At 39.1% G+C, this 26412-nt stretch overlaps 1 protein-coding gene across 4 annotated transcripts in view; it reads right to left on the bottom strand.

Annotated features, from left to right (window-relative positions):
• Positions 1 to 26412, bottom strand: part of FER (FER tyrosine kinase) — a 457173-nt gene that overhangs the window by 85817 nt on the left and 344944 nt on the right. For all 4 annotated transcript variants that reach the window (XM_024994406.2, XM_024994405.2, NM_001191336.3 and 1 more), the window contains one exon: positions 15810 to 15933. In XM_024994406.2, the coding sequence (XP_024850174.1) occupies positions 15810 to 15933 (124 nt within the window). The remainder of the gene's footprint in view (positions 1 to 15809; positions 15934 to 26412) is intronic.

Here is a 26412-nt window from a genome sequence, read left to right as displayed (position 1 = left end):
TCTCTTCAGTTCTACTTTTAAACACTCACCTGCCTTTTCAGCGGCTTCACAAATACCTCACAGGCACACACATTCCTCAAAATAAACTCCCTTTGTCATCCACAATCCCGGCCCTTCCCTCCTCCCCCAAACCCCCAACCAAGCAAACCAAAAAACCCTGCTCATCTTCCAGGATTTTGAGAAGAGAGACCTGTCATCCACCCGGACAAGCAAGAAACATGGAAGACACCCTGATGCTGGCTTCCTTGAAAGCGTCCCTTCCCTCCACTGACTCTCCACACCACAGCCAGAGCACCCTGCGTGGAACATGCGTGGGGTCCCTCCCACTGAACACCCCACGGTGGCTTCCCCTGCTCTCAGACTCTGCACAAGCCTCCCTGTGAGGAGCCGCCTCCCAGGGTCAGCCCCTGCCACCGCTCCAGTCTTATCTCAACCTGGAGTTTCACCTACTCACAGTCTGGCTGCCTCTCACTGCCCCGAAAGGCCTTTTTGCTTCCAGCCTCCAAGCCACTCTCCCCCAGTTGCCTATTTCTTCTCTTCTCCCCATCTTCCTTTAGTTATTCACCTTTCAGGCCAAACGTCATTTCTTCCAAGATGCCTTCCTTGGCCCCAGGATAGGATCATATCCCACTTTAAAATGCATTCTTACATGACTATCTGTTAATGCATTCTTACATGACTATCTGCATTGTTACATGACTATCTACTCATTCATTAGATTTTAAGCTCCTGGAGGACAAAGACCCTATCTGATTGGCTCAACTTATGTATTCCAAACACCAACAATGTGCTTACACATAGAAAGTACTTAAGTAAACATGTGATGACTTCAGTTGAACTAACATTGTGGAACACTTGCCCCATGCCTGCTTTTCAATACCCAGATACTTACAAAGTAAGTGGATAAAGTATTCTTCAATTAATTTGGGTAGGGGGGAGTGAAACATTTCTAAGTTCTGCTAAATATGGTCAAAATTCAGTTTGCAAATCTCTTTGGAATTAAGCTAATTTTTAATACACCTGGTCACATAAAAGAAATTCAATAATTTACCCCAATATTTATTGGGTGGCTCTTGCAATTTAGACCTCTATATGCTATTTTCTAAATCCTACTACAAAAGGTCTTTAGAAATCCTATTATTGTGTCTTGTCCACTCCCTTCCCCCAATGCACTTTTTCAAATTATCAACTATCTTTAATTTTCTCATTTTCCTTCAGAGTAGGGAGCATGATTAAACAGAAAACTTATACAAAGAAGGTATTCAATACAGGGTTTTTGATTAATTTAGTGTGTGGATATAGAGAGGCTTTAGAAATTATGAATAAATTGAGGAATTTCACCAGGCATGTTTACATGATATCATAAAGCAAAAATATAGGAACCCCAATAATTGTTTCTACTAGGACACACATTTAAGTATAAATAGGATATGAAAATTATAATTTTCTTTCCTTTAGATAATATATATTTGAAAAAACAGTCTTAAATATTTATAATATGACACAACATAATAAAAAATAAAATTTTAAATTACATACCAATTATGCTTTCATTTGGTTACAAAGAGGTTTACAGATTCTTTGTGTATCATGCCATATGTTTATGTCCTGCCTTGGGTTTTAAAACATCTCAAATAGCAGACATAATTATTTCAATTTATTCCGTCATTACTTTATGTGTAAACAGACTCCTAATTTTAAAGCAGCATAATGGGAATTTTAAGGATGAAGGGAGAAATACTGCTACCTGAGAATTAAAGTTACTCATTATAAACAGGCTTAAACGGCAAGGAACTACCTGCTCAGCACTATTCTGGCTGCCCCGTTCCCATTCTCCAGTGATTTACACAGTGAATGGGCAGAGAGCGCCTAAGGGAGAGAGGCTGAAAGGAACACAGGCCTGACGACCCTCACACATAACAGCACATCTGATGTTTGCTGCCCTATTATTCTGAAGCACATTGTTAAAAATTAATACTTTCCAGCATGTTATAAACTACTGCTGCTTTCTTAAGTCCTGATCATTGTCTGCAACAGGACAGAATCAATATAACAAATAATTACTGTTAAGAGGAAAATGGATTGAAACAGGATAGTAGTCACCTTCTGTGCCTCTTGGAGGATGACAATATCCAGAAAAGAGCACTGACACCGTCTCACTAAATTTCTGAGACAGTCACATTCACACAATTCAAGAAAACGCTCTCAGCATCCTAAAACCTTCATTCTGACTTCACAGCAGAAAAGGAATTTTGGTCTGTTTGCATGACACATACTGGTTCGTATCACAATAATTACTTCTTCATTTATGCCATTTAAAGAAATCAATCAGTGGAAAATAAAAATAGAAGATTAACATTTAAGGGTGAAACAATTCAGGATTATTTTCCCAGAAAATCCTTAGTCATCTAATGGCATTTGATCAGTACTTTGTACAGTTGATTAGAGGCCTATTTCATTTATTCATTAATTTATCCATATATTCATTCATTCATACAGCAGATATTTATCACACTTCTACCATTTGAAAAGCACCCTGTGAAAAATGTGCACAGAAAATTTGCACTATTTCCTTCCCTACAAAAAAAGGAAATCAAACTATGCAATAAAAAATGTCCAGTATTAAAGAGTCAGTTTGAGAACACAGAATAGGCACATGTTTCTTTTCTATAGTAATAAGAATATCTATTCACATAAAGTATAAGTAAGTGTATGAGTGTGTCTGTTAAGTCACTTCAGTTCAGTTCAGTTCAGTTCAGTCGCTCAGTCGTGTCCAACTTTGCGACCCCATGAATTGCAGCATGCCAGGCCTCCCTGTCCATCACCAACTCCTGGAGTTCACTCACACTGACATCCATCGAGTCGGTGATGCCATCCAGCCATCTCATCTTCTGTCGTTCCCTTCTCCTCCTGTCCCCAATCCCTCCCAGCATCAGAGTCTTTTCCAATGAGTCAACTCTTCGCATGAGGTGGCCAAAGTACTGGAGTTTCAGCTTTAGCATTATTCCTTCCAAAGAACACCCAGGACTGATCTCCTTTAGAATGGACTGGTTGGATCTCCTTGCAGTCCAAAGGAGTCTCAAGATTGTCTTCTCCAACACCACAGTTCAAAAGCATCTAAGTCACTTCAGTCATGTCCAATTCTTTGTGACCCTATGGACTGTAGCCTGCCGGGCTTCTCTGTCCATAGGCCACAAATAGATACTACTGTCTCTAAGCTATTTCATGAAAACGTAATATTAATTCCAATAGAAGTCACAACCTTGCATTAGAAGGAATGACCTCTGTTTACTAAAGAAATAGCAAGTGAATGACACCTTTGCCCCATGTCACTGCAGTTCTACAGATGACAACAGACCTCCAAGAATCAGACACAAACCACTGTCATCATTAATGAGCAACATTACCTAGTTATTAGGTTCGGTAAATAACAATTATTTTCATTTACAAGTCATAAAATCAGAAACCTGGGTGAAAATGTAACCCTGTATAAAGTTTGCATACATTTAATTTTAATTATCTCCAAATCAGTGGGTCTGTGACATAGGATACTATCTGACGTAGGATACCCTTCTTAAAGATCTGCATCTTATTTGGAAAACATACATCCAATTAAATGGAAAAACTGCAGATGAGCTCTTGAGGCTACATTCCTCTATTTTCTTTCATCAGAAGAAATATAAAGTCAGTGTGGGAAAGTGAGGATGCCAGGAGTGGCGCTCTGCATCCTCGGCTCCGTCACTGGCACAGCTCTCAGTATTTAGGAAGCTCCCAGTAGAGAAAAACTACAAACTGTGTGTTTATTTGGCTCATTATAGTTTGAAAGATTCATATTTGAATTTCTGGAATTACAGGAAATAAAGCATTGGAGAGTGTCTTACAGGCACCTGAATTTATGAGGAAGATAATACAGGTGGATCACCGTTTGATGTCTGTAAAAACATGAAGTCATCTGTCACTCTGTTTCACTTACATGTAATGTCTAATATATGCTGTGTGCTTAGTCGTGTCCGACTCTTTGTGACCCCATGGAGTGTCACATGACAGCTCCTCTGTCCACGGGATTCTCCCGGCAAGAATACTGGAGTGGGTTACCATGCCCTCCTCCAGGGGATCTCCCCCACCCAGGGATCGAACCCAGGTCTCCCACTTTGCAGGCAGACTCTTTACTGTCTGAACCACCAGGAAAGGCCAAGCAAACTGGAGTGGGTAGCCTATCCCCTATTCAGGGGATCTTCCCAACCTAGGAACTGAACTGGGTCTCCTGCATCGCAGACAAGTTCTTTCCCAGCTGAGCTACCAGGGAAGCCGATGTCTAATACAACAAGTAGCAGATCCTGCCGGCTCTGCCTTCACCATTCCCCCAGAAGGGGCCACGCCTCTTGCTCTCCACCACTACCTTCCCCAGTGTCTCTAATTTCCATTACTGCAACAGCTCTCTCATGTGTCTTCTCGTTTCTGCACTTGTTCCCCGAGAGTTTATTTCTGAAACAGAATTCTAACTAATCCTTCCAAAACCTGAGACAGACCAAGTCAGTCCTCAACGGCCCCCATCTCATGCAGACTAAAGGCAAAGCGTTTCAGTGATTTACAAGAGCTGCCTGATGGGGCTGCAGGGCCCTCTCACCTCACTTCCTGTCTCCCTCGTTGGACTTCTTTGGACGCACCTGTGCACGCCTGTCTCAGGGCCGTTTGTACCTGCTTCACCCACAGCTAGGGAAGTTCTCCTCACTGATATTCACAGGGCTCACCCCTCTCTCTCTTCTGGGTCTTCTCTTACAGACTGTGAAACAGTGCCTGCCCCACCTTCCCATTCCCTTTTATCCTATTTTATGACTCCCTATAACATTTATCAGCTTGTGGAATATTGTGTATTCACTTGCTTATTCTTTTTCAAATGCGTTTATTACCTGCTTCCCCTCACTTTTGTGAGCTCCATAAACGGAGCGTTTTGTTTATTCACCACTGAAGGGAGCAAAATTTGCCACCCCAAAATATGCCTTTTACACTGTAAGATTATTTTGAGCTGATTATTTGAGCAGACACAGAAGAAGCTCTGAAAACTACGTAGTTACCATTTTGTAAGAGGCATTTACATTTAGAAGGAAATTTCCATTTGTAAGGGTTCCTCTCAGTTTTCCTGGTGGCTCACCTGACAAAGAATCTGCCTGCAATGTGGGAGACCTGGGTTTGATCCCTGGGTTGGGAAGATCCCCTGCAGAAGGGAACAGCTACCCACTGCAGTATTCTGGCCTGGAGAATTCCATGGACTGTATAGTTCACGGGGTTGCAAAGAGTCGGACACGACCAAGGAAAGTTCACTTCACTTCACTTCTCCCTGTCTGTACCAGGAAGAAAGGAAGAACTAAATCTCTGAAAACTCTTACCAATGGAGAAGACGGATTTTAAAAAGTCTGCATAGCTGCCTTACCCTTGTTGACTGTGCTTTCCCTGGTTACTTTACGTAACTGGTCTCCCTTCATTCCAATATCTTCCTTTTGTCTTTAGCTGGTGATGGTATTTAAGGTGGTGGCTTGGGCTATTTGGGGGAGTTACTCAGTTTTCCTGTGTATCTCCCACACATACAGGAGGTGGACTTGTTATTAAACTTCAGTTATTCTCCTGTTAATGTGTCTTCCATTACAGGGAGCTCTCAGTCAAGAATCTAGGAGGGGAGAGGGAAAATTATCATCCTCGGCTATACTGCACTAGCCATAGCATCTAGACAAGTGTCTGGCACAAACACATCCAGGTTGGAAACACATAGCTAACAGGTAATGAGAGCAAGGCAGCAAATTGTGGAGAAAAGGGCTGGAGACAGAGGCACCTGACTGGAGATACCCAGGCTTTCATTTCGTTTTTTCCTCAGGGTGAGGATGTAGCCTGTTACAAGAAGAAGAACCAATGGAGCCCAATGTTTAAAACATCACATTAAGCAAAATCACACAGATGTATAAGTACTCCGTGAATGGTGTCATAAGCTCCACACCACGGCATTAGCAAGATGAGCTGCTCAGATTCAGTAAGGCCCTATCCTGTGCAGGCTGTGTCATCATTAGAGACTCTGGAAACCACGGTGAGGTGAACTGAGATATTCTGCATTTGCTTTGCTTTACATGGCCACCCTTTTCCAAAGTTTCTGTACCCTTGGCTAAATAGACAACCGAGTCTGATCAGTATGTCCATCCAATGGTATAGATGTGGTGGTCTCTTTCTGCTAAGTTGTGACCTCTGGAAAGTCTGGGGGGATGTTTCTTATTGGAGGTCCTAGAGAGACCCCTTTCCTACTCAAGTAGGCTTGCCCTAACACTACTCAGTATGTCATGTAGAATATTATTGTCTTCATTTTATATCAGAAGAGACAGAAGTACAGTAACTTTAATCGTCATCCATTCAACAAACTTTTACTGAACACCAAAACTAGATGCTGGTAACTATTCTCTGGATCAAGGAATGAACAAGGCAACAGTCTCTATCCTCATGGAGCTTACACTCTAGTTGAGGTAGAAAATAAAAATAAACCCGTATTCACTTGATTCATATATGTCTATGTGGGCTTCCCTGTGGCTCAGTGGTAAAGAATCCACTTGCCAATGCAGGAGACTCAGGAGACATGGGTTGGATCCCTGGGTCCTGAAGATCCCCTGGAGAAGGAAATGGCCACCCACTCCAGTATTCCTGCCTGGGAAATTGCGTGGACAGGGGAGCCTGGCAGGCTACATGGGATCACAAAGAGTTGGACATGACTGAGAGACTGAGCATGCACAGACACATACACCTATAGCACCACTGTGATACTTCCTCATATATTTATATACCTGTAGGTGCATATGTAGACACAGACAAATGTCAGGTCATATAAGAACTGATGAAAAATAAAGCAGGGTAAAGGTTACAGGGAATGCGAGGGTGGGGCAGGATAGAGCTCCAAAGTCGCACAGCTGATGTGCCATAGAGCCAGGATTCAAATTCTGAGCATTCCAGCACCAAACCTGTGGTCTTAACCACTGTGCTGAAGCTTTAAATGGCTCTGAAAGCTTGCAGACTAGTTGGCAATGCAGGAGACAATCAGACTGGCACAGTGACACTTAAAGAGGAAATCTTGGAGTGAAAAGGGCCTCTCATTGTGCTTCTATATTTTACCAAATTAAAAAAATTAAGGATAATAATTGGACAAAGTGAAAGGGAAATGGTTCAGTTGTGTCTGACTCTTTGCCACCCTTTGGACTATAGCCCACCAGGCTTCTCCATCCATGGGATTTTCCAGGCAAGAATACTTGTGAGTGGGTTGCCATTTCCTTCTCCAGGAGATTTTCCCAACCCAGGGATTGAACCCGGGTCTCCCACACTGTAGGCAGACGCTTCACCATCTAAGCCACCAGGGAAGTATACTGGATAAAGTCCCTAGTAATTCTCAGTGAGGTGAGTCATGCCCAGTGAGTGGCTCAGGCTTGAGTTCTCCAGTTCCATATGTTGATTGCTCTGATCCTTTCTTGGAGGCCAGAGAACAGGAAACAAAGCCAAAATACCCCCGAAAACAACAAGAACAAAAAAGCGAGCAAGAAGGTTAAGCTTGTTTCTATGTCGTCTGTGTTCTAATGGACTCCTCAAAGGCCAGAATTTCTACTTGACCAGAATAATTTTAGGAAAAGCTAGCTGCTGTAGTGTAAACAAGGTTTTACTTCGGAACATTAATTCGACCAATGGTTACCCAAATTCCTGGGGTAATCATGAACCCAATTGCATAGTTCTGGGCTTAATCTCCTGTCTGTTGTATGGATGTATTGTGAGCTAGGATTCAAGGAGACTGCATGGACCTTCTGCAGGAAGGAGTGAACCCACCAGCCCTGCACCATGGAACGTGTGGGGATGAACCATTCCAGGAAAAGACGGAGCGAAGACTTATAAAGGAGTCTCTCATCCCTATAGCGAGGCTTTCTCTAAATCCCGTTTATTAAATGGTTTCCTTGTGAGAGGTGCCCGCATGGCTGATCATATTCACAACAGGGAAGAAACAGGAAATCACAGCTAGCACGGGGCTGAAGTGTTCTGCTTAGTTTCCCAGGCTTTGTCACCTACTTGATCCAGACTCAGACCTTCCACTCATCAGGTGTACGACATTGGACAACATACTTATTATACTTTGATGCCTCAATTTTTTCTACTCTAAAGTAGAGATAAATGGCCATAGAAGTATGAGGACTAAATAAGATAATGAATGTACTTGCCAAATAGGAAGCACTCAATGAATGCATGGCAGCCATTCTTTTTGGAAGCCTGCTTAGTCCAAGCTCCATCCTCTGAGTATTATACCATCCTAAGTGGCTCAGACGGTAAAGAATCTGCCTGCAATGTGGGAGAACCAGGTTCACTTTCTGGGCTGGGAAGATCCCCAGGAGAAGGAAACAGCTACCCACTCCAGAATTCTTGCCTGGAAAATTCCATGGACAGAGAACAACACAGTAATCAGCTCCTGTAAATCTATGTAAACATCATCCTGCCTACTTTTCTCTGTCTAGCCATGTTATTGATTAAAAACAGGATAAACACTAAATATAGGCTTCCCTGGTGGCTCAGGTGGTAATGAATCCACCTGCAATGTGGGAGACCTGGGTTTGATCCCTGGGTGGGAGAGATCCCCTGGAGGAGGGCATGGCAACCCACTCCAGTGTCCTTGCCTGGAGAATCCCCATGGACATAGGAGCCTGGTGGGCTACAGTCCATGGGGTCGGGAAGAGTCGGACACGACTGAGCGACTAAGCACAGCACAAACACTTAACATAAGCTGGGTCAGTCAATTCTTACTGCCAAGAATCTGAAACCAGACCTCAAAGACTAATTCAGTATCCACAGATGTGGGGCTTGGAAGGTGGTAACCTGGATGTCACCAGAACGACCTCTGAAGATAGGACAGAGGAACATAGTCTTCAGAGCAAGAGGGAAATGAAGCAGCAACACAGCAAGGGCAAACACCGGAAGACCGAGTGAACAGAGAGAGTAGCAGAGAGAGAATGTGCTCCGGCTCCTGACCGCTTCCCAGGTCCTAACTGCAGTGACGCCCAGAGCTGGCTGAATTCCTGTCGTTTCCGTTTCATGGGATAACTATTTTCTTCAAATACACTTCCTATTGTTTAGCTTCAGCAGTTTCTGTTCTTCATAATCAGAAAGGCCATAAGAGAAAATGGTGACCCACCTATTTGCATTTGTTTAAAGTAAAGGACCCTGATGCTGGGAAAGATGAAGGCAGGAGGAGAAGGGGATGACAGAGGACGAGATGGATGGATGGCATCACTGACTCAATGGACACGAGTCTGAGTGAACTCCAGGAGTTGGTGATGGACAGGGAGGCCTGGTGTGCTGCAGTCCATGGGGTCACAAAGAGTCGGACACGACTGAGCGACTGAACTGAAAGTAAAAGATCACTTTAGACATTCTGAACCAGGAATGTACTTAATGCAATTAAGTGAATAAAAATCAGAAATAACAGAGAATGAGGTATAGGCCAATTTCCTTCTACCATTTCTATGTAACACAAGACAAGACTAGCCCTCACTAAACCAGGAAACCACTCACGTACTCCTCTGCTTCCTCTCGAGGACTTTTATTCTGTTTATTGGATTGAGCAGAATTCCTGAATAGTATCCTACATATGGTACATCTTTCCTACTAGTAACCATAAATCAAAACTCATTTTTCCTGTGACCTGCTATCTCAAATCCCCCATTTCTGTTTTTCCAGAAGGCAGATGGATACTCTTGAGTATCCATGAGTACATTAACTCAAGCCAATTTGTTAATTGATTCCAGTATAATAGAAGGTCTTTTTCATTCCTGGAAACATACATGTGACTTAAGGTAAAAAAATCCCTTAATGAAAATGAATGAAACTAGCAATAGGAAATTCTGACACTGAATAAAGTAGCAGGATAAGTAATTTTTAGAAAGGTGTTCTTGTGAATACCAAGCCACACTAGATTAAAAAAAAAGGTTAAAGTAGAGAGGACTATATATTTTTGAGACATTTAAAATTACTGAGCATTCCTTTTTGTACTGTAGCAAAATGGTTTTAGAAGCTAAAAATAAAAGTACAGCTTAATATATTCAAAATTGTAATCAGATGTTAGAACAAGAAAATCAGTCATAAATGCTTAGTCAACTGAGATGATCACATTTCTATGCTAATCTTGTGTTTTTAATTAACAGATAAAGCAGAAGGGGGTATCTAAACAATAGTGTATAAAAATGAAAAAAACAAATTTTCAAGCTCTAATTAAATGGAGAAGCAATAACAAAATACTGCTGCATTTCAGCAACTGTTCATTAAAAAAACAACAGAAAAATCTTGTTATCTCTTTCTAAAATTACGTTTCACAGGCTTCAGCATCCTCTTCTGTTTTTACTTGTGATCATAAAGAAACCAGATGTTGATCATAAGCTGAGCCATCACACCAAACACCACCTTCTGCCCTGAATTTCCTGATTGGTCAGAAGACGCATGGCTTGTGCAGAGCAGGTGAGTCTAGGGTAGATTCAGAGTTGGGGCTCTCAAACCCGATTCCCAGGGTCCACATCCTGGATCCACCATGTTCTTCTCATATGATCTTAGGCAAGATACTCAACCTTCCCAACCATAATTCTCCTCATGTTACAACGGGCCCAACACAGTACCTACTGTTGCCTTGAGGACTCCCTCATTCTCCTTTAAGTGCCAAGCACTGTTCTAGCCTTTTGGAATCCAAGAGCAAATAATATAACTGAAAATTACTGCCCTCCTGAAGTTTATGTTCTATATATTGCATCTAAAGCACCTGATTAGCATAATACCTAGTATTCAGTAATCAGTAAACGTCAGTTGTTAGGATCGTGAATAGCTGATTGAGCAGAACACTGGAATAGCAATGTGTCAGGATGCGGTCACACATTTGCTTCATCTTTCTGAGCCTCAATTACTTAATCTGAAAAGTGATCTTAAGATTGTTCCTATTAAATATATGGCAGATCATGAGACATAGAAGAGATTAAAGAAAATATGAAGATGAATTATACACAAGAATGCTTTTCCAGTACCTTAAAACCTTAGAAAAAACTCAGATTTTAGGTATTCAGTCGCATTTTTAAAAAATAAAGAAAAACTCTCAAGAAAGGGAAAAACATAAATGATCACTATCATACCAAATCTTCATAAAACATGAAATCACAAAACCCAAAAATAAGTGACATCTTACATTTATCTTAAAAAGTATACATGGCTACCCTATCAGAAATCATTAGATGAAATAATCTCCTTCTAGAACATACAAGAGAAATGTAATATGTTCCTTTCTAGCAATCTTAGCTTTCCTTATTTTGTTTTTCCATTGAAACTTAAAAATAAAATTGGTCTCATACCCACACCTTTTCACAAGATTATATGTTTTTCAAGGTTTTGTAAGTTCTTTTGAAATTACTTTCCTTTTTCAGTTAAAAACCGTAGACTTTTAACCATCTTAAAATTATCTGAACACAGGGCTAGACATTCCCAGGTTTAGCCAAATTAAATGGCATCACATGGCCCTGGGTAAGAAAGGCCCTGTTTATCTGGCCCAGCACAATGCTCCCTGGACGTCCCATTTTGATAGTATTGAACTCTCTGTACTTCAGGATTAAATCACGCCTTCTCATGAAATACAAAACTTTGTTTTCAACTTTCCTTCAGCGAGAACATTCTTTCCCCTTGTATCCAGTGATAAACCCATCCATCAAGTATCACTCAACAATAACCCCCACAAAACTTTCCACTTGCTCCCCACCACAGCTCCCACAACGACACATCATATTAGACCTTCTTGATATTATTCCTATGGTGCTTTGTACATGTTGTCACTAAACTGAGTACCTCTTTGCACTATTTTCTGTTACATCCATCTGAAGGCAGGGACCATAATTCTCATGTTGTTATCACCCTGGTACAGAATAGGCTACTGTCCATGTTTATGAAGTACCGGAAACATCACTGTTCTCAATGGACAAGCAAAACCTTTACTAAACAATAAAATATTTTTGTCTTATATACTTTAATTTGTAGAGTTGTTAATCTTACTTCATAACAAAAAAGCATCATTGTGGTAGAGTAATCGAAAATGAAGAGGAATAAGTGTTAAGACTTAAAATAGAAAAAGAAATCACATTCTACAGTAGTCTCCCAAAACACCTTTTCTGGCGTTGACAATGACATACAATACAATGACATACAGGAAATTAAGAAATGCTTCCAACACTTCCAACAGAGTATGGTCTTTTACTCAAATACATGGCATTCAAGAGTTTATCCTCCTTTACTTTTCATTGACAAAGAACACAGCTCAAAACCAGTTCTTAAAAATAAACCCAAATAAAAATAAATCTTGCAGTAGAACTCAGCAATAAAACCATAAATGCCATTACCATTTAAATCTACTATAAAGTCAACCCTCAACCCACTTAACATTCAGAATACTCAGGTTTAATACTTTTTAGGGTGATACCTAGCAATCTAATGCCATTGTAAGTAACATCCCCTCTCAAAGTTTGTCAGTGTACTTCAAACATTTATATGAAAAAGGAGAAAGAAAAAATTCACATTGGCTTACTGAATAATTATAAAGTAAATGGGGTTGATTTCACATAAACTGAAACACAAAATATCCAACACTCTAAGCAGAAATGGTTTCAATTAGAAACTTAGTGTATCAAGAGAGCGCTTCTGGAAGTGAAATGGAAATTACAAGAACATTTTCCAAAAGCAGGCCATTTCTTTATGCAATTACTTGTTTCCAGTTTATAGGTCACACGTTTTTATCTATAATGAAACACTGCTCTGCTTTTCTCATGGTAATCAAAACAAAACAAAGCTAAAGTAAAGAAATGCATCCCCCACCAAAGTGAAGATACTTTTTTGGGGAAACACAATTAAAAATATTTTGAGGTTCTGAATTCCAGTGACCTCTAATCAGTGAACAGTTATAAATTTATAACTTCATATAAAATTTAAAGCATATTTAATATTTTGCTTTGATTTGTAGGACAAACACTTTAGAATTCATGGACATGTATTATATATTTTTTGGGATGTCAAGATTGGAGCTTGGTGTCTTTCTTCATTTCTTCAAAAACCGAAAGGAAACTTTCAATTACACTTTAGAAATTTTAATTGAATTTTGAAATACCTCACTAAAATTTCTCCAATGAGGAAAAATACTCTTCACTGTAGTATATACTATATATGTTATTTTTATATATTTATGCTATATTTATACTACATAAATATATATATATATTATTTCTTAGAACAAAATGCATGTCTTGAGTATGTCTATTAAATGTAAATCAATTGAAACTCCACTGCAATTACTACCGCTACCACAGAATTAGACATAGAGGAACACAGTTCCATAGCACAAGTCACTTCCATGAAAAATTCAGCAGAAAGAATGAGTTACTTTCTCAATATAGCGTCATGTATTGGTGAGATACTAAAATGAACAAAAAAATACTGAATTCATCCAAAAGATCATTTACGTAAGTGTGAAGAGAAACAAAAGACCACTGGCTAGAGATACCATAAAATTTATCCAGTAATCATGATTAATGAGAAAAAAACAGTAGATAGTTTAGAAGGTTATCAGTGAAAGTGAGTACAGAAAAATACTACATGTTGCTATAATACAGCTAGTAAAATATCATATCCAAAATGTATTTATGAAACTAAAGACAAAGACATTCTATGTGACAGGTGACAAATCTGGGGGTTTTGTGTTAATGCTGGTGAGCACCCTCACAGATGTGACCCATCAATCACGGGCTCTGTCACTGGCCCTGGAATCCTTCTCGATGCGCCATGCAGACAGCCGCGACCAGTCGCCGAGGCCTGTCAAACCTGCTCTCAGCACCGCCGCTCAAGACGTGCAGTCAGGAGCCTTCCTCACAGGCAAGTGGCACAGGACTAGGGACAGTCTTCTAAGCTAGGTGTTCAAGCGTGGGCTGACTTTCAAAAATTTGTAAATGCATGAACATTTTTAAGCAAAAGGAGAAAATAAAAATTATAGCAGATAATGTTGTGATTTTGTAAGTGGGATAAATTTTTAAAAGTTAACTGCCATCAGCAACTTGGAATGGTTTCAATTCTGATGATAGAAGCACTTAAAAAAATACAGTCATCCATCTGCAAGAAAAGCCATCACTAAAAAGCAGCAAGAAATTGAATCAGCAGTTCCCTCAACCACAACACACCAGCAATTAAAGAGTGTTATTGGTAACTGACAATGCAATAGTTTCAAGAATGGGTATTTATTATGGTTTAAAGTCATTGATAGTCTACCAGTTTTAAAAAAATCTGAGACAGAATAAAAAACTACAGTAGAGCATTTGATACCCAAAGTAACTTTAACACCTGAACAATCAAAATTACAGGTTTTCTCTAAGTAAAGGGCAATCCTTTCCTGTTACTTTTAACATAAAGTAACAAAGTCATTACACAATTCCTGTCCAAAACCAATTTTTTAGAGTCTTTTCAAATATCTATTACATTGTAATTCAATCTACATTTATCGAAAGTAAATACAGTCACTATTGATAGAAAGTAAAACAGGAATATGGTAGTGACTTAGTTTTCATTGTCTTAATTTCCAGAAATATAATATCCCTATGAGATGGTTGGATGGCATCACTGACTCAATAGACATGAATTTGAGTAAACTCCGGGAGTTGGTTGGTGATGGATGAGGTCTGGCGTGCTGCAGTCCATGGGGTCGCAAAGAGTGGGACATGACTGAGTGACTGAACTGAATATCCCTACTGAAATGTATTTTAAAACACATGTGATTGTTGACTCATATTTGAAACATAAGCTATAATTTTAGTTTCAGAATAAAACTGAATATTAAGCAAAACTGGGGGGGGGCATTAAGCAAAAAATGTTCATTGAGATCAAATAAATGTATATTTCAGGTGAATATAACTTTGTTCTGCTGCAACTCTACATTGTACAACCTCACCAGAATATTAGGTCAAAGGCTACATAGTGAAACACATGAGGAAAAAATGTATCTCAATAACCAACCAGCTTAAAGTACATAATGGTTTCATCTAACAATGAACCCTCCCCACATTAAACAGTATCATGTGCTGCTTCCAGCAGATAAAAACTGTATCAAATCCTAAACCTTATTTCATGTATATACACAGCCATATTTAGGCTCTGACATGAATCCTACAAGAGATCTTAATTTTTATTCACATTTAGCAAAAAAAAAAAAAAAAAAAATACTTTCAGCTATGAGCAACTAAAACCACAGTCTATAAGGCAGTAAGACCAAGTTGCTGGTCTTAATATAATTAGAGCAAGTTTGCTAAAATCTCCTTTGAAATAACTAGTATGCTAAAATCTTTTTACCCTTGGCCACATACACAGTCATGAATTATTTTACTATTAAGATTTCCCATAACTTTATAAGTAATTTCTTTAAAAAGGGGGAAGAACACATGAAACAATATTATTCAGTTATAAGATTATAGCTGCTTATATGATTAGCTTGAGGCACATCTTATCACTATGCTATTCATGATTATAATAAATTTTTAATTAGTAAATAATTGTCTAATAAGGAGTTACCTCAGGAAGACAGACAACAAGTGTTTCTATAAAATGTCAAAGAATGCTTTCACATAAAATATGAAAACCAATAAGAAATACATGTTGTGAAAGAAAATTCATTGCTTTATGATAGCAAATACATCAGTTTTCTAATATCCTATTAACAGAACTGGAAAATGTCTTAAAAATATTCTCCTTACCTGTGTATACAGTTTTTACTCTCGAGATAGGCCATACCAGAAGCAACATCTAATGAAAATTTCACTAATTGTTTGAGTTTTATATCGTCCTTCCTCTTTCTCAGAAACGTGAGGAAATCACCTCCTAGAAGAATCAACAACAAGAGAAGATCACGATGAAAGTCATATTTATCACCTATTAGATACACCTTCAAGAACAAAAAGCATTACACATTTAACCTTACTTTCTGCTCATTTAAGAGGAGGATAAAAGAAAACATGAAAAGAACACATCCTATTAGAAAGCAGACACTATGAATTCTCTTAGATGCAGTGTAAGTACTTCAAGGGCTTCACACTGTATATTACTCAACACATAACAATATTCAGTCATACTTTTTCCTCGGTCATAATTTCTCACCAATCTGCCTGCTAAAATTTTCTATGAAATCCTTTTGTCTCTAATACCAGATAAAAGATTATAATTATTATGAGTTAAATAAAAAAGTAAATTATATTGAATTAGTTACCAGATTCAGTGACTGCTTAAAAAACTGAGATTACTAACACCATGATAAATAGAGTAACACCATGAAAAAAAAAAGGCTATGAGTTTGATAAGATTTAGCTGCTGAGCCAGATTGCATTTTCATACATCAAATGGATTTCAGTGATATCTGAGAGAAACTCCTCAAACCAGCATGTTCCAAAAGAAGTGTAATGCAAGCCACTTAGAAATTTCAAATATACTGGTAGCCACATTTTTAAAAGTAACAACAATGAAAAGGTGAAAGTGACTGAAGTAATACATTTTTCTTTAGTTCCATTATGTATAAAATATTATTAAATCAACATGCACTATTATAAAATTATGGTGAAAATATTTTACATTTCATCATCTTAACTCTTTAAAACATGTTGTGCATTTTACATTTATGGAACATCTCAATTTAGATGCAAATTTCCATCAGAAATATTTGATCTGTATTTAGATTTCATCAAATTCATGGTTAAAAAACATACCTAGGTTGTTCCAAAAATATTATACTTAAATTTTTCCAATAACTGAATCATAGTACTGGAAATGAAATTTTTAAATTTAAATCATATAAAATTGAGTGAAACTCACACTTCATCTTTTAGAAGCACACATGTCAAAACTCAAGAGCTCAGGAGCTACATATGGCCAGTGACTACCAGACTAAACAGGACAGCCTTAGGCCACAGGCACTAACAGCATGGCGTTAACGGTTAAAGCTCGGTCACTTCTCCTTGCTAACGCACATTATAATGCACTGCATTAGTCAACAAAGTAAAACAAAACCTAGTCAAAATATATTGAATGAACGTTCTCTAAAAACAGTCATTCCTACTTTTTCTATTAGAACCTCAGACATTAAGCCAGAGTTTTGCAAGAGGGATTAGCATTTTAATTGTCATTTCCTGATGTTTTTGATACTCTTCACCAGGGATCCAGCCTCCTTAAATAGAACAACTCTAGAGGTGAAGATTAAATGGCTTTTTCTTTAATGAGAGTCTCAAGAAAACAAACACCAGCCTAACTCTCCTTAGAAAGTTCTTTTTCTAATCTCTTTCCCCTATTCATAAATCAAGCATTATACAAATTTAGGTGGACTATTTACGAAATCAATAAGCTATATGCTTCAAAAGTAATCTTAATGGTGTCTGATTATTTACTTTTTTCTGTTCTTCCAAAGAGAATATCAAACTTATTGCTAAGAACATTACTGAAATAGCTTCTATCAAGCTTGACTTAATTTTCTTAAAAAAAAAAAAAAAACCTAAATGCAACAGTAAACAGCAAAATTAACCACTAATTTTTCAACTTTAATAGGCAAAAAATGTCTATTAAAATGGACTTGAAATCAATATTTAGTTCAAGTTATTTCCTGGGCCAATATTCCCATATACTGTTAGATACATTTATTGATACACTGGCCTAGTTTAGAAGAAGTGCACCCTTCTAATTTTGAAACCATACAGCATTTTGGGAATAACTTTCAAATCAAAGAAATCTTTCCTGGAATTTGACTAAAGCAGCATATGACATAACCTCAGTGTTCTGTGGAATCCTAATATTTCTTCTTTCCAAAATTAGCTCACATTCAGCACTTTTCCTCTGCCTCCTGCTCTGTTTAAATTTAGACTTTCACCTACTCCTCCTCAACCCCCAGCCCAGCCTGTAAACCAGTGAGGAGAACTGCACCTCTAGTCAGTAGGCTAATTTCAGCAACCACCACAGGATGTCTAGAATGTCATAATACTTCAATAAGCATTCTTGGATGAATGAGTAAATAATGTAAAAAACAATCTCTTCCATGTAGCTTATAAGCTACCCATGAAGACATCTACATATGAAATTTTTTATTAATTTTAGTCATTTCTTCCTTAGCTCCTCTCCAATGGTTGGAACTATGCTTTTCAAGTACTTGCTCAAAATTAATGTTTAGAAAAGGATAACACTGCATCACTGGCACCTGACAGAGGCCATAAAAGTCTTTAGATTCCAAAATAAAACTTAGTACACTTAAAACTCTGAGCTCACCTTGATAAGATGCTTCTGTAACACCGCTGCCTTACAAACTGCATCACTTTAAAAACTAATTTGCAAAGGAGCAATTCTTAATAGACAAGACCGTAGGCCAACAGAGGCTTCCCAGGTGGTGCCAGTGGTGAGGAACCGCCTGCCAGTGCAAGAGCGTATGAGGTGCAGGTTTGATCCCCGGGTTGGGAAGCTTCCTTGGCGGGGAGCATGGCAACCCGCTCCAGTATTCCTGTCTGGAGAATCTTTTGTCATTTTCACTGTGCCACTTTAAAGAACCTCTTTGAACGTGTGATCTATCTAATAATCATATATGCAGCACATGTGCATACATGTTTGCATATGTATGTATGCATGTAGCCTAGAGTACCCCACCTGACCACTGCAGTAAGATGGTGGTACTCAAAAATGTGTAAAACGAGATAATAACGCCTCGTTTGTAACTCTGTCTCACCAAGGCTTATTTCTGTATGGATATACTGCATACTAAGCCAAGACAGGATGGATTACTTTCTAGATTTCTTCAGTGATGAATTTCTAAGACAATTCTTAGAATGTTTTTATAAACAACTTCTACTTTACTAATGATACAGCATCACATGGTAAAAAGAGTATGGATAGTTAGGCCTCAGCAATCTAGGTCTGATCAGCGGTAAACTGTTCAATCTCTCTAACCTTCCCTACAACATAAGGATTAGTGCCTTTTATTTCTCAAGGCGGTTTTGAAGACCAAAACGTATCTAAACCACAAAGCAAATGTCTACCTAGCATGTGGTGCACCCAATAAACAGTAGTGTAACTTACTATTTCTGTTGAAGTTATTTTGCATATAAAACCAGGAACAGCTGCAGCAAGGACTGGTTGTCACACAACAGTAGTTTTTCCTCACTCACCTCACTGCCTTTTTCCCACTTTGGAGAGTATTTACCTCGTCTCAGCACTAAAGGCAATCCTAGGTTTGCTTAACCCACTTATCAATGGAGTCGCCTTTTCAAGTGATGGATTCAGGGATGTGCGCTCGGTCGCTCAGTCATGTCCGAAGCTGGGACCTCAAGGACTGTAGGCGGCCAGGCTCCTCTGTCCATGGGATTCTCCAGGCAAGAATACCAGAGTGGGTTGCCATGCCCTTCTCCAGGGGATCTTCCCAACCCAGGGATCGAACTCAGGTCTCCCACACTGCAGGCAGATTCTTTACCATCTGAGCCACCAGGGAAGCCAGACTCAGGGGTAGGTACACTGTTTAATTCAGGCCACTGAGATACAGGAGATAACTTTTAAAGGATGAATGAAAGAAACTTTTTAAGACAAGTACCAGGAAAGGAGCTTCTCTGCAAGTGGAAGTATGCAGGGCAGCATGTGCTCCACAAAGACTGGCAGCCTTGGGATGAAGCTGTCGCCATGGAGAGGCTTCACCAGGAAGAGTGAAGGAAAGAATAGTTTTTGGTGGCATCTCTGAGACACTGGATCAAACGCTGCCTCAAGAATGACTTTCTTCTAGATTTTTGAGTTGAATGAACAAATAAAAGCTCTATAATTTTTTTTATATAACTCCCATACTAGCCACTCAAAGATTCTTTATGGATAAAATAATAACTGTATTAGAAGATACTGAGAATTAAAAAGATACTATATATTGATATATTAAATGTCTAGAACAAGTAGGAAATAATAAATAGAAGTGCTTTATTCTGTTTACAGCCAACATTTAGTAAGAGAATAGAAGACTGTTTTATTCTTAACAGCTCTTTCTCAAAGGTTTCTTACTCTGTGCTATGAAAATCTGATCCTATCTGTTCTTTCTGTATTAACGGGACTCCGAGGAACTGATCATATTAAACAAACTCGTAGAGATTATTATGTAAACAAGAACACGAATTTATCAATTTGTCATTAGGGAAAAGGGATCATCAAGGCTATACCACTAATGACTTTCTGTCACTGAATCATGTAGAGATCTTAATTTATCTTCAAATAAATTTAAAGGTTATTAAATTAAGAGATACCAGTCCCTAGTGATATATAAAATGCATAATTCATTACCCTTGTTTTTTAGGATATCAATTTACTCCAGAGAAGTTTGGTTTAGTTGTGTTCATGTACACATTTAAAATAGGCTCATAATCAAAGCAAGTATTAAATTATAGAGAGCTATTATAGAGGACCCATTTATGTCACTGTTCAGAGTTGTTACTAAAAAATAAAACTTTTCATCTTTTCTTCTCTTTTATTAGACTTCTGGCTGTGGACCAGCCCATCAAAACTCAGGCGGGTACACATTTATATGACAATCATAACAACGAGTGCTGACTTAATTTGTGCTCTGTGAGACACAGAATAGATTTTGTGTAATAGAAGGTAAGTTAAAACACGTTCCAGAAGAAAAGGATCGATGCAGACACTGAGGTACCAACACTGACTGCTACACACAGGGCACACGTAGGAAAGGCAGCTTTCACGGAAAGGGAGATTGGACAGGAGAATGCGCTGGCTGTTAACCAAGGTGATGAGGGCTTCTTCCAAGAACCATCACACACACTCACACACACACACACACACACACACACACAGACCACAGCACTAGATCTGAAAGACTCGGTAATGAGCTGGACATGGGTCAGTCTGTGAGGAAAGATGAGAAACATGCAACACAGAAAAGCCGAAAATGACTCCAAGGACACACTGGCTTTTCTGATGCCACGCTCTTCTTTCTAAAGCAGTGCGTGCTGAAGAGCTTGCTCCCTGTGCAGTTCAGCTGAGCCAAAGGCAGCGCTGAGAGGATGGTTTTCCCAGTTTAGATTAATGCACGACATTCGTCTTTTCAGATGAGGCTCCTTAATGACCACGCTCTGCCAGCACTGCACGGTACCGGGGCCTTTGGCATTTCTCCTGTGCAGATGATCTCTAACAACGTAACTCTCTAATGGTCGTAAAACCAGTTCTCTGCAATAAAAGAGTGCCTTTCACAGTACTTTTTAACTTGCCGGTTCAAGGGGCAGCAGCTATAATCTTGCTAGACATTATGTGACCTGCCAGGACAGATGCAGAGTCAGGTTTCACAGACCTTCAGAACACTGGCTTCCAGAAAGCACTCTGGAGATAATCCGCTTTATTACACGGTGGAGGAGAGAGCTGAACTCACCTGATTTTTACTTTTAAGGTGGTAATTTTGGTGATACAACTGAAATTCTAAGGCATATGCCTGCAAACTATGGCCTGAAGAGGCCAAAATCAGCCCCATGCCTGCTTTTGTAAATAAAGTTTTACTGGAAACTTTAAACTCATTCCTTTACATGCTGTTTACAGATGCTTTCGAGCTATGATGGTGGAGCTGAGGATGGCCAGAGACTGGACAGCCCTCAACACCTAACCATCTTACTACCTGGTCCTTTACAGAAAAAGCTCACTGCCTCTTGCTTTGAGGTATTACTCAGTATTTCATACCGCTACAGTCCCTCTATTTAAAGGTTCTCATGATCACCTTGGTTACTTTCAACCAAGATCTTACTGTTCACTGTGCTTTCTTTTTTGCGTGAGGGCTCAATAGTGCCATTTTTTTAATGTTCAAGGAGGAAGCTAGAAAGGTAAATTCACCAATTAATTTTAAATCCTAAGGCTGACAAACATATTCACACAGAAAAAAATATATGAAGAGTGAGATCATAAACCCCTGGTATCCTCCCCATCCACAACCCACCATCTGCCACCAAGACAAAGAAATTTCACTGTCTCTCCCTGCTCTCATGCCAAACAACCTACTTTTCTATTTTGTGGCCTGTTATGCCCCTGAAAGCTGCCTTTGATATAAAGATAAGAATGGACAGGACGATCAGGTGTATAAAGAGGTTCGTTCCTGGAATACCCTTTAAATACTTAGATGCTACAAAGACATTTTTTTCTAAATAAAAAATTCAAAAGAATGCTTATTTTGATGTATCTATCTACTACAGGAAAACCTGCAGAGAAAAAAGAAAGAGGCATCAATTCAAGTTTCCTTAGATTTTTTAAAGAGATGTGGGATCAAAAGACCAACTCAAAAGTACATTTAAATTTCATAAGAGAAAAAATGTTTATAAAAGCTAACAATATTTTTAGAAATTAAATTTATCATAGGCTACATATTTTAGAGACATTAAGTCCCTGAAAGCAATAAAATCAGTGACTACTTTATAAAAACTATTATATAATCTTATTCTCTAAAGTAATTAGAAACATATTTATATCTTCATGTTTACCCATTTCTGTTGGATATGGTCAGAATTTAATTTATGCAAAGCTTTTAATCATAAACACATTTACAAACTATGAAACTTTCTATCAAAATTAATTAAAAAGTATTACTTTATAATTTTAAAGAACACAGTGTAGCAAAGAGCTTGGAATGTCAGTATTGAGAAAAAAAAAAAAAAACAGGAGCATGTTTTTTCACTTTTTAAAAAGTTGTGGTAAAAACACTTATAAATTTTTCCTCTTAATTTTAAGTGTAATACTGTTAATTATATTGACAATGTTGTACAAATGATCCAGGTGAGCCACAGAATTGACTTTTTAACTTAGAAACCATTTTCGTTATGGTAAAAAAAAGAATAAATTTTAGCATCTTTACTACTTTTAAGTATATAGTTCAATAGTGTCTCCCTCTGAGATAAAGGTTTGATTCCATTTATACAAAGTCCAAAACCAGCCCAAACGAATCTATTTTATAAGTCCAGAAAATGGTAACCACGGGTGTGTATACTTTTTGATAATCCTGGAGAATCCCAGGGACGGGGGAGCCTGGTGGGCTGTCGTCTATGGGGTCGCACAGTCGGTCACGACTGAAGTGACGCAGGAGCAGCAGCAGCAAACTTATAATTAGTGCACTCTTCTGTATGTGTTATATTTTGTTTGATCTAGTATTTCACCCTATATATAAACTAATAAGTTAAATTATTTTTTCATGGGTCAGAGATAAATAACTTCAGTAGTCACAGCACAGCAGGGGGCTGTCGTGGGTTAAGCATATACGGATCCTTGAACACAAAGTAGGATGTGTTTTGGGAGAGGAATGATGAGTTTCAAAAAGCTGCTGTTTTTTAGCAGGCAGTAAGCAAGCCAACAGAGTGCATCATGGGAAATGCCAGGCTGGATGAATCACCAGCTGGAACCAAGATTGCCTGGAGAAATATCAACCATCTCAGATATGAACATGATGCCACCCTAATGGCAGAAACCAAAGAGGAACTAAGAGCCTCTTGATGAGGGTGAAAGAGGAGAGTGCAAAAGATGGCTTAAAACTCAACATTCAGAAAACTAAGATCATGGCATCTGGTTCCATCACTTCAAGGCAAACAGATGAGGAAACAATGGAAACAGCAACAGATCTTCTTTTCTTGGGCTCCAAAAAATGACTGTGGATGGTGACTGCAGCCATGCAATTAAAAGATGCTTGTTCTTTGGAAGAAAAGCTATGCAAACCTAGATAGCATATTAAAAAGAAGAGACATTACTTTGCCGACAAAGGTCCATCTAGTCAAAGCTATGGTTTTCCCAGTAGTCATGTATGGATGTGAGAGTTGGACTATAAAGAAAGCTGAGCACAGAAGAATTGATGCTCTTGAACTGTGGTGTTGGAGGACTCTCGAGAGTCCTTTGGACAGCAAGGAGATCAAACCAGTCAATTCCAATGGAAATCAACTCTGATTATTCATTGAAAGGACTGATGCTGATGCTGAAGCTCCAGTACTCTGACCACCAGATGCAAACAGTCAACTCATTGGCAAAGACCCTGTGGATGGGAAAGACCAGGGGCAGGAGGAAAAGGGGGCAGTAGAGGTGAGATGGTTGGATGGCATCACCGACTCAATGGACATGAGCTTGAGCAAACTCAGAGATAGTGAAGGACAGGGAAGCCTGGCGTGCTGCAGTTCAAGGGCTCAGAGACAGTCAGACATGACTCAGTGACTGAACAACAACAAATGATGTTTGGGGGTTCAGAGGTGGTGCAAGTGGTAAAGAACCTGCGTGCCGATGCAGGTGACATAAGAGAGGCAGGTTTGATCCTTGGGTCGGGAGAAACCCCTGAAGTAGGAAATGGCAACTCATTCATCCTTGCCTGGAGAATCCCAAGGACACAGGAGACGGGCAAGCTACAGGCCAAGTGGTCACAGAGTCAGACACAACTGAAATGACTTAGCATGTGCACAGATGGTAAAATGTCAAAGGTGGGAGGAGAAGGGGACAACGGAGGATGAGACAGCTAACAGCATCGCCGATTCAACAGATACGAATTTAAGCAAACTCCGGGAGATAATGAAGGACAGAGGAGCCTGATGTGCTGCAGTCCATGGGGTCATAAAGAGTCGGACATGACTTAGTGATTGAACAGTAACAATAACAAAGCAAGACTGCTCTTTGTCTGAAAGGGAGACATTACCTTGTCCCTAGAAGCTGTTCATTACAAACATACCCCAGAGAAATGGCCCAGATAAAGATCAGTCAGGGCCTTGTATTCTTGGCATACCCAGTAAGGTGAGTAGGAATGCAAGAAATCAATGCAAGAGTATCTTGTAACATACCTTAATAATAAGCTTACTAGATTTCTAATACTATAAAAAAGTAGATCAGAGGAAAGTCATAAACATAATGCAACAATATTTCTGCAAGCCATTTGCATCAAAAAAGTGAAGTGAAAGTCAGTCAGTCGTGTCCGACTCTTTGTGACCCGAGGTGATATCAAAGCTGATTTCAAATATATAAAGAGCTTTTTTTAAAAAAAAAAAAATGAAATAAGAACTTTATTTCTCATTTAACTTCAGGTTTCAAGTAAGGGTGATATTTTGTGTGCCAGGATATCCTGTCTAAATTATTTCTTCAAAAATAGTAAGAGAAATGCTTGTGGGTGAGCTAACACTGTCTTTTCCACCTTCAAATATCTGCATCAGGAAAATTTATCTCCCTTTTTGCTTAGAACAGAAAAGCTATGTTGCTTACCATTTAGGATTAAAAAAAAATACAAAGTGAGTAACTGTGATGAGTGTGACATACTTCTACAATGATGAGTAGTCAATGATAAAAAAAGATGATTACTCATATTGGACAAGAGATTTTAGAGGTATCAAAATTTCCTAGGATGGATGACTTTCTAGCAGATTAGGTTGGCTTAACTTGATCTGTCTTAGGTAAACATATAGAATAAGACTGTTGACATTCTAACGTTGTTGTTCAGTAGCTAAGTTGTGTCCGACTCTCTGCAACCCTATGGACTGCAGCACACCAGGCTCCTCGGTCCTCCACTATCTCCCAGAGTTTGCTCAAACTCACATCCACTGAGATGGTGATGCCATCCAACCATCTCATCCTCTGTCACCCCATTTTTCCTCCTGCCTTCAATTTTTCCAGCATCAGGGTCTTTTCCAGTGAGTTGGCTCTTCGAAGTAGGTGGCCAAAGTATTGGAGCTTCAGCATTAGTCCTTCTAATGCATATTCACGGTTGAGCTCCTTTAGGGTGGACTGGTTGGATCTCCTTGCTGTCCGTCTTCCACAGGTGAAGGGGCAGCAGGGGCTTCCTGGTGGGCCCACAGGGTACCTCAGGACACAGACAGAGACTCGTGCAGCTGCCCCACAGAAGGTCCTCCTGACACATCAGGAAAGGACACAGGGGACAGCAGTATTCAAAGAACTTTAAGGCCTACTAAAGATTAATGGATACTCCTTCTTACAGCCGTTCTCAATCTAATAAGGAAGACAAAAAAATTAGGGGAAAAAAAACTATATTAAAAGACACAGTTGGGACTTCTCTGGTGGTCCAGTGGCTAAGACTCTGTGTTCTCAATACAGGGGGCCTGCGTTTTCTCCCTGGTCTGGGAGCTAGATTCCACATGCCACCAATTACCAACCAAGAGTTATCATTCCACAACCAGATCCTGCAGGCAAGGAAGATTTAAGATCCTGAGTGTGGCAACTAAGACCCGGAGCAGACCAAGAGGGAAAATAAAAGACAAGGTGAAATAGCAGTTAAATACATACACAAGTAATATGTAGTGATGGTTCAGAAATGCACAGTGAGATCTGACTTCTGGGACC

Source organism: Bos taurus, chromosome 7 (assembly GCF_002263795.3).
Source record: "Bos taurus isolate L1 Dominette 01449 registration number 42190680 breed Hereford chromosome 7, ARS-UCD2.0, whole genome shotgun sequence".
Taxonomy (NCBI): Eukaryota; Metazoa; Chordata; class Mammalia; order Artiodactyla; family Bovidae; genus Bos; species Bos taurus.
Note: the sequence above shows the minus strand (reverse complement) of the source record. Positions and strands in the feature narration are given on the sequence as shown.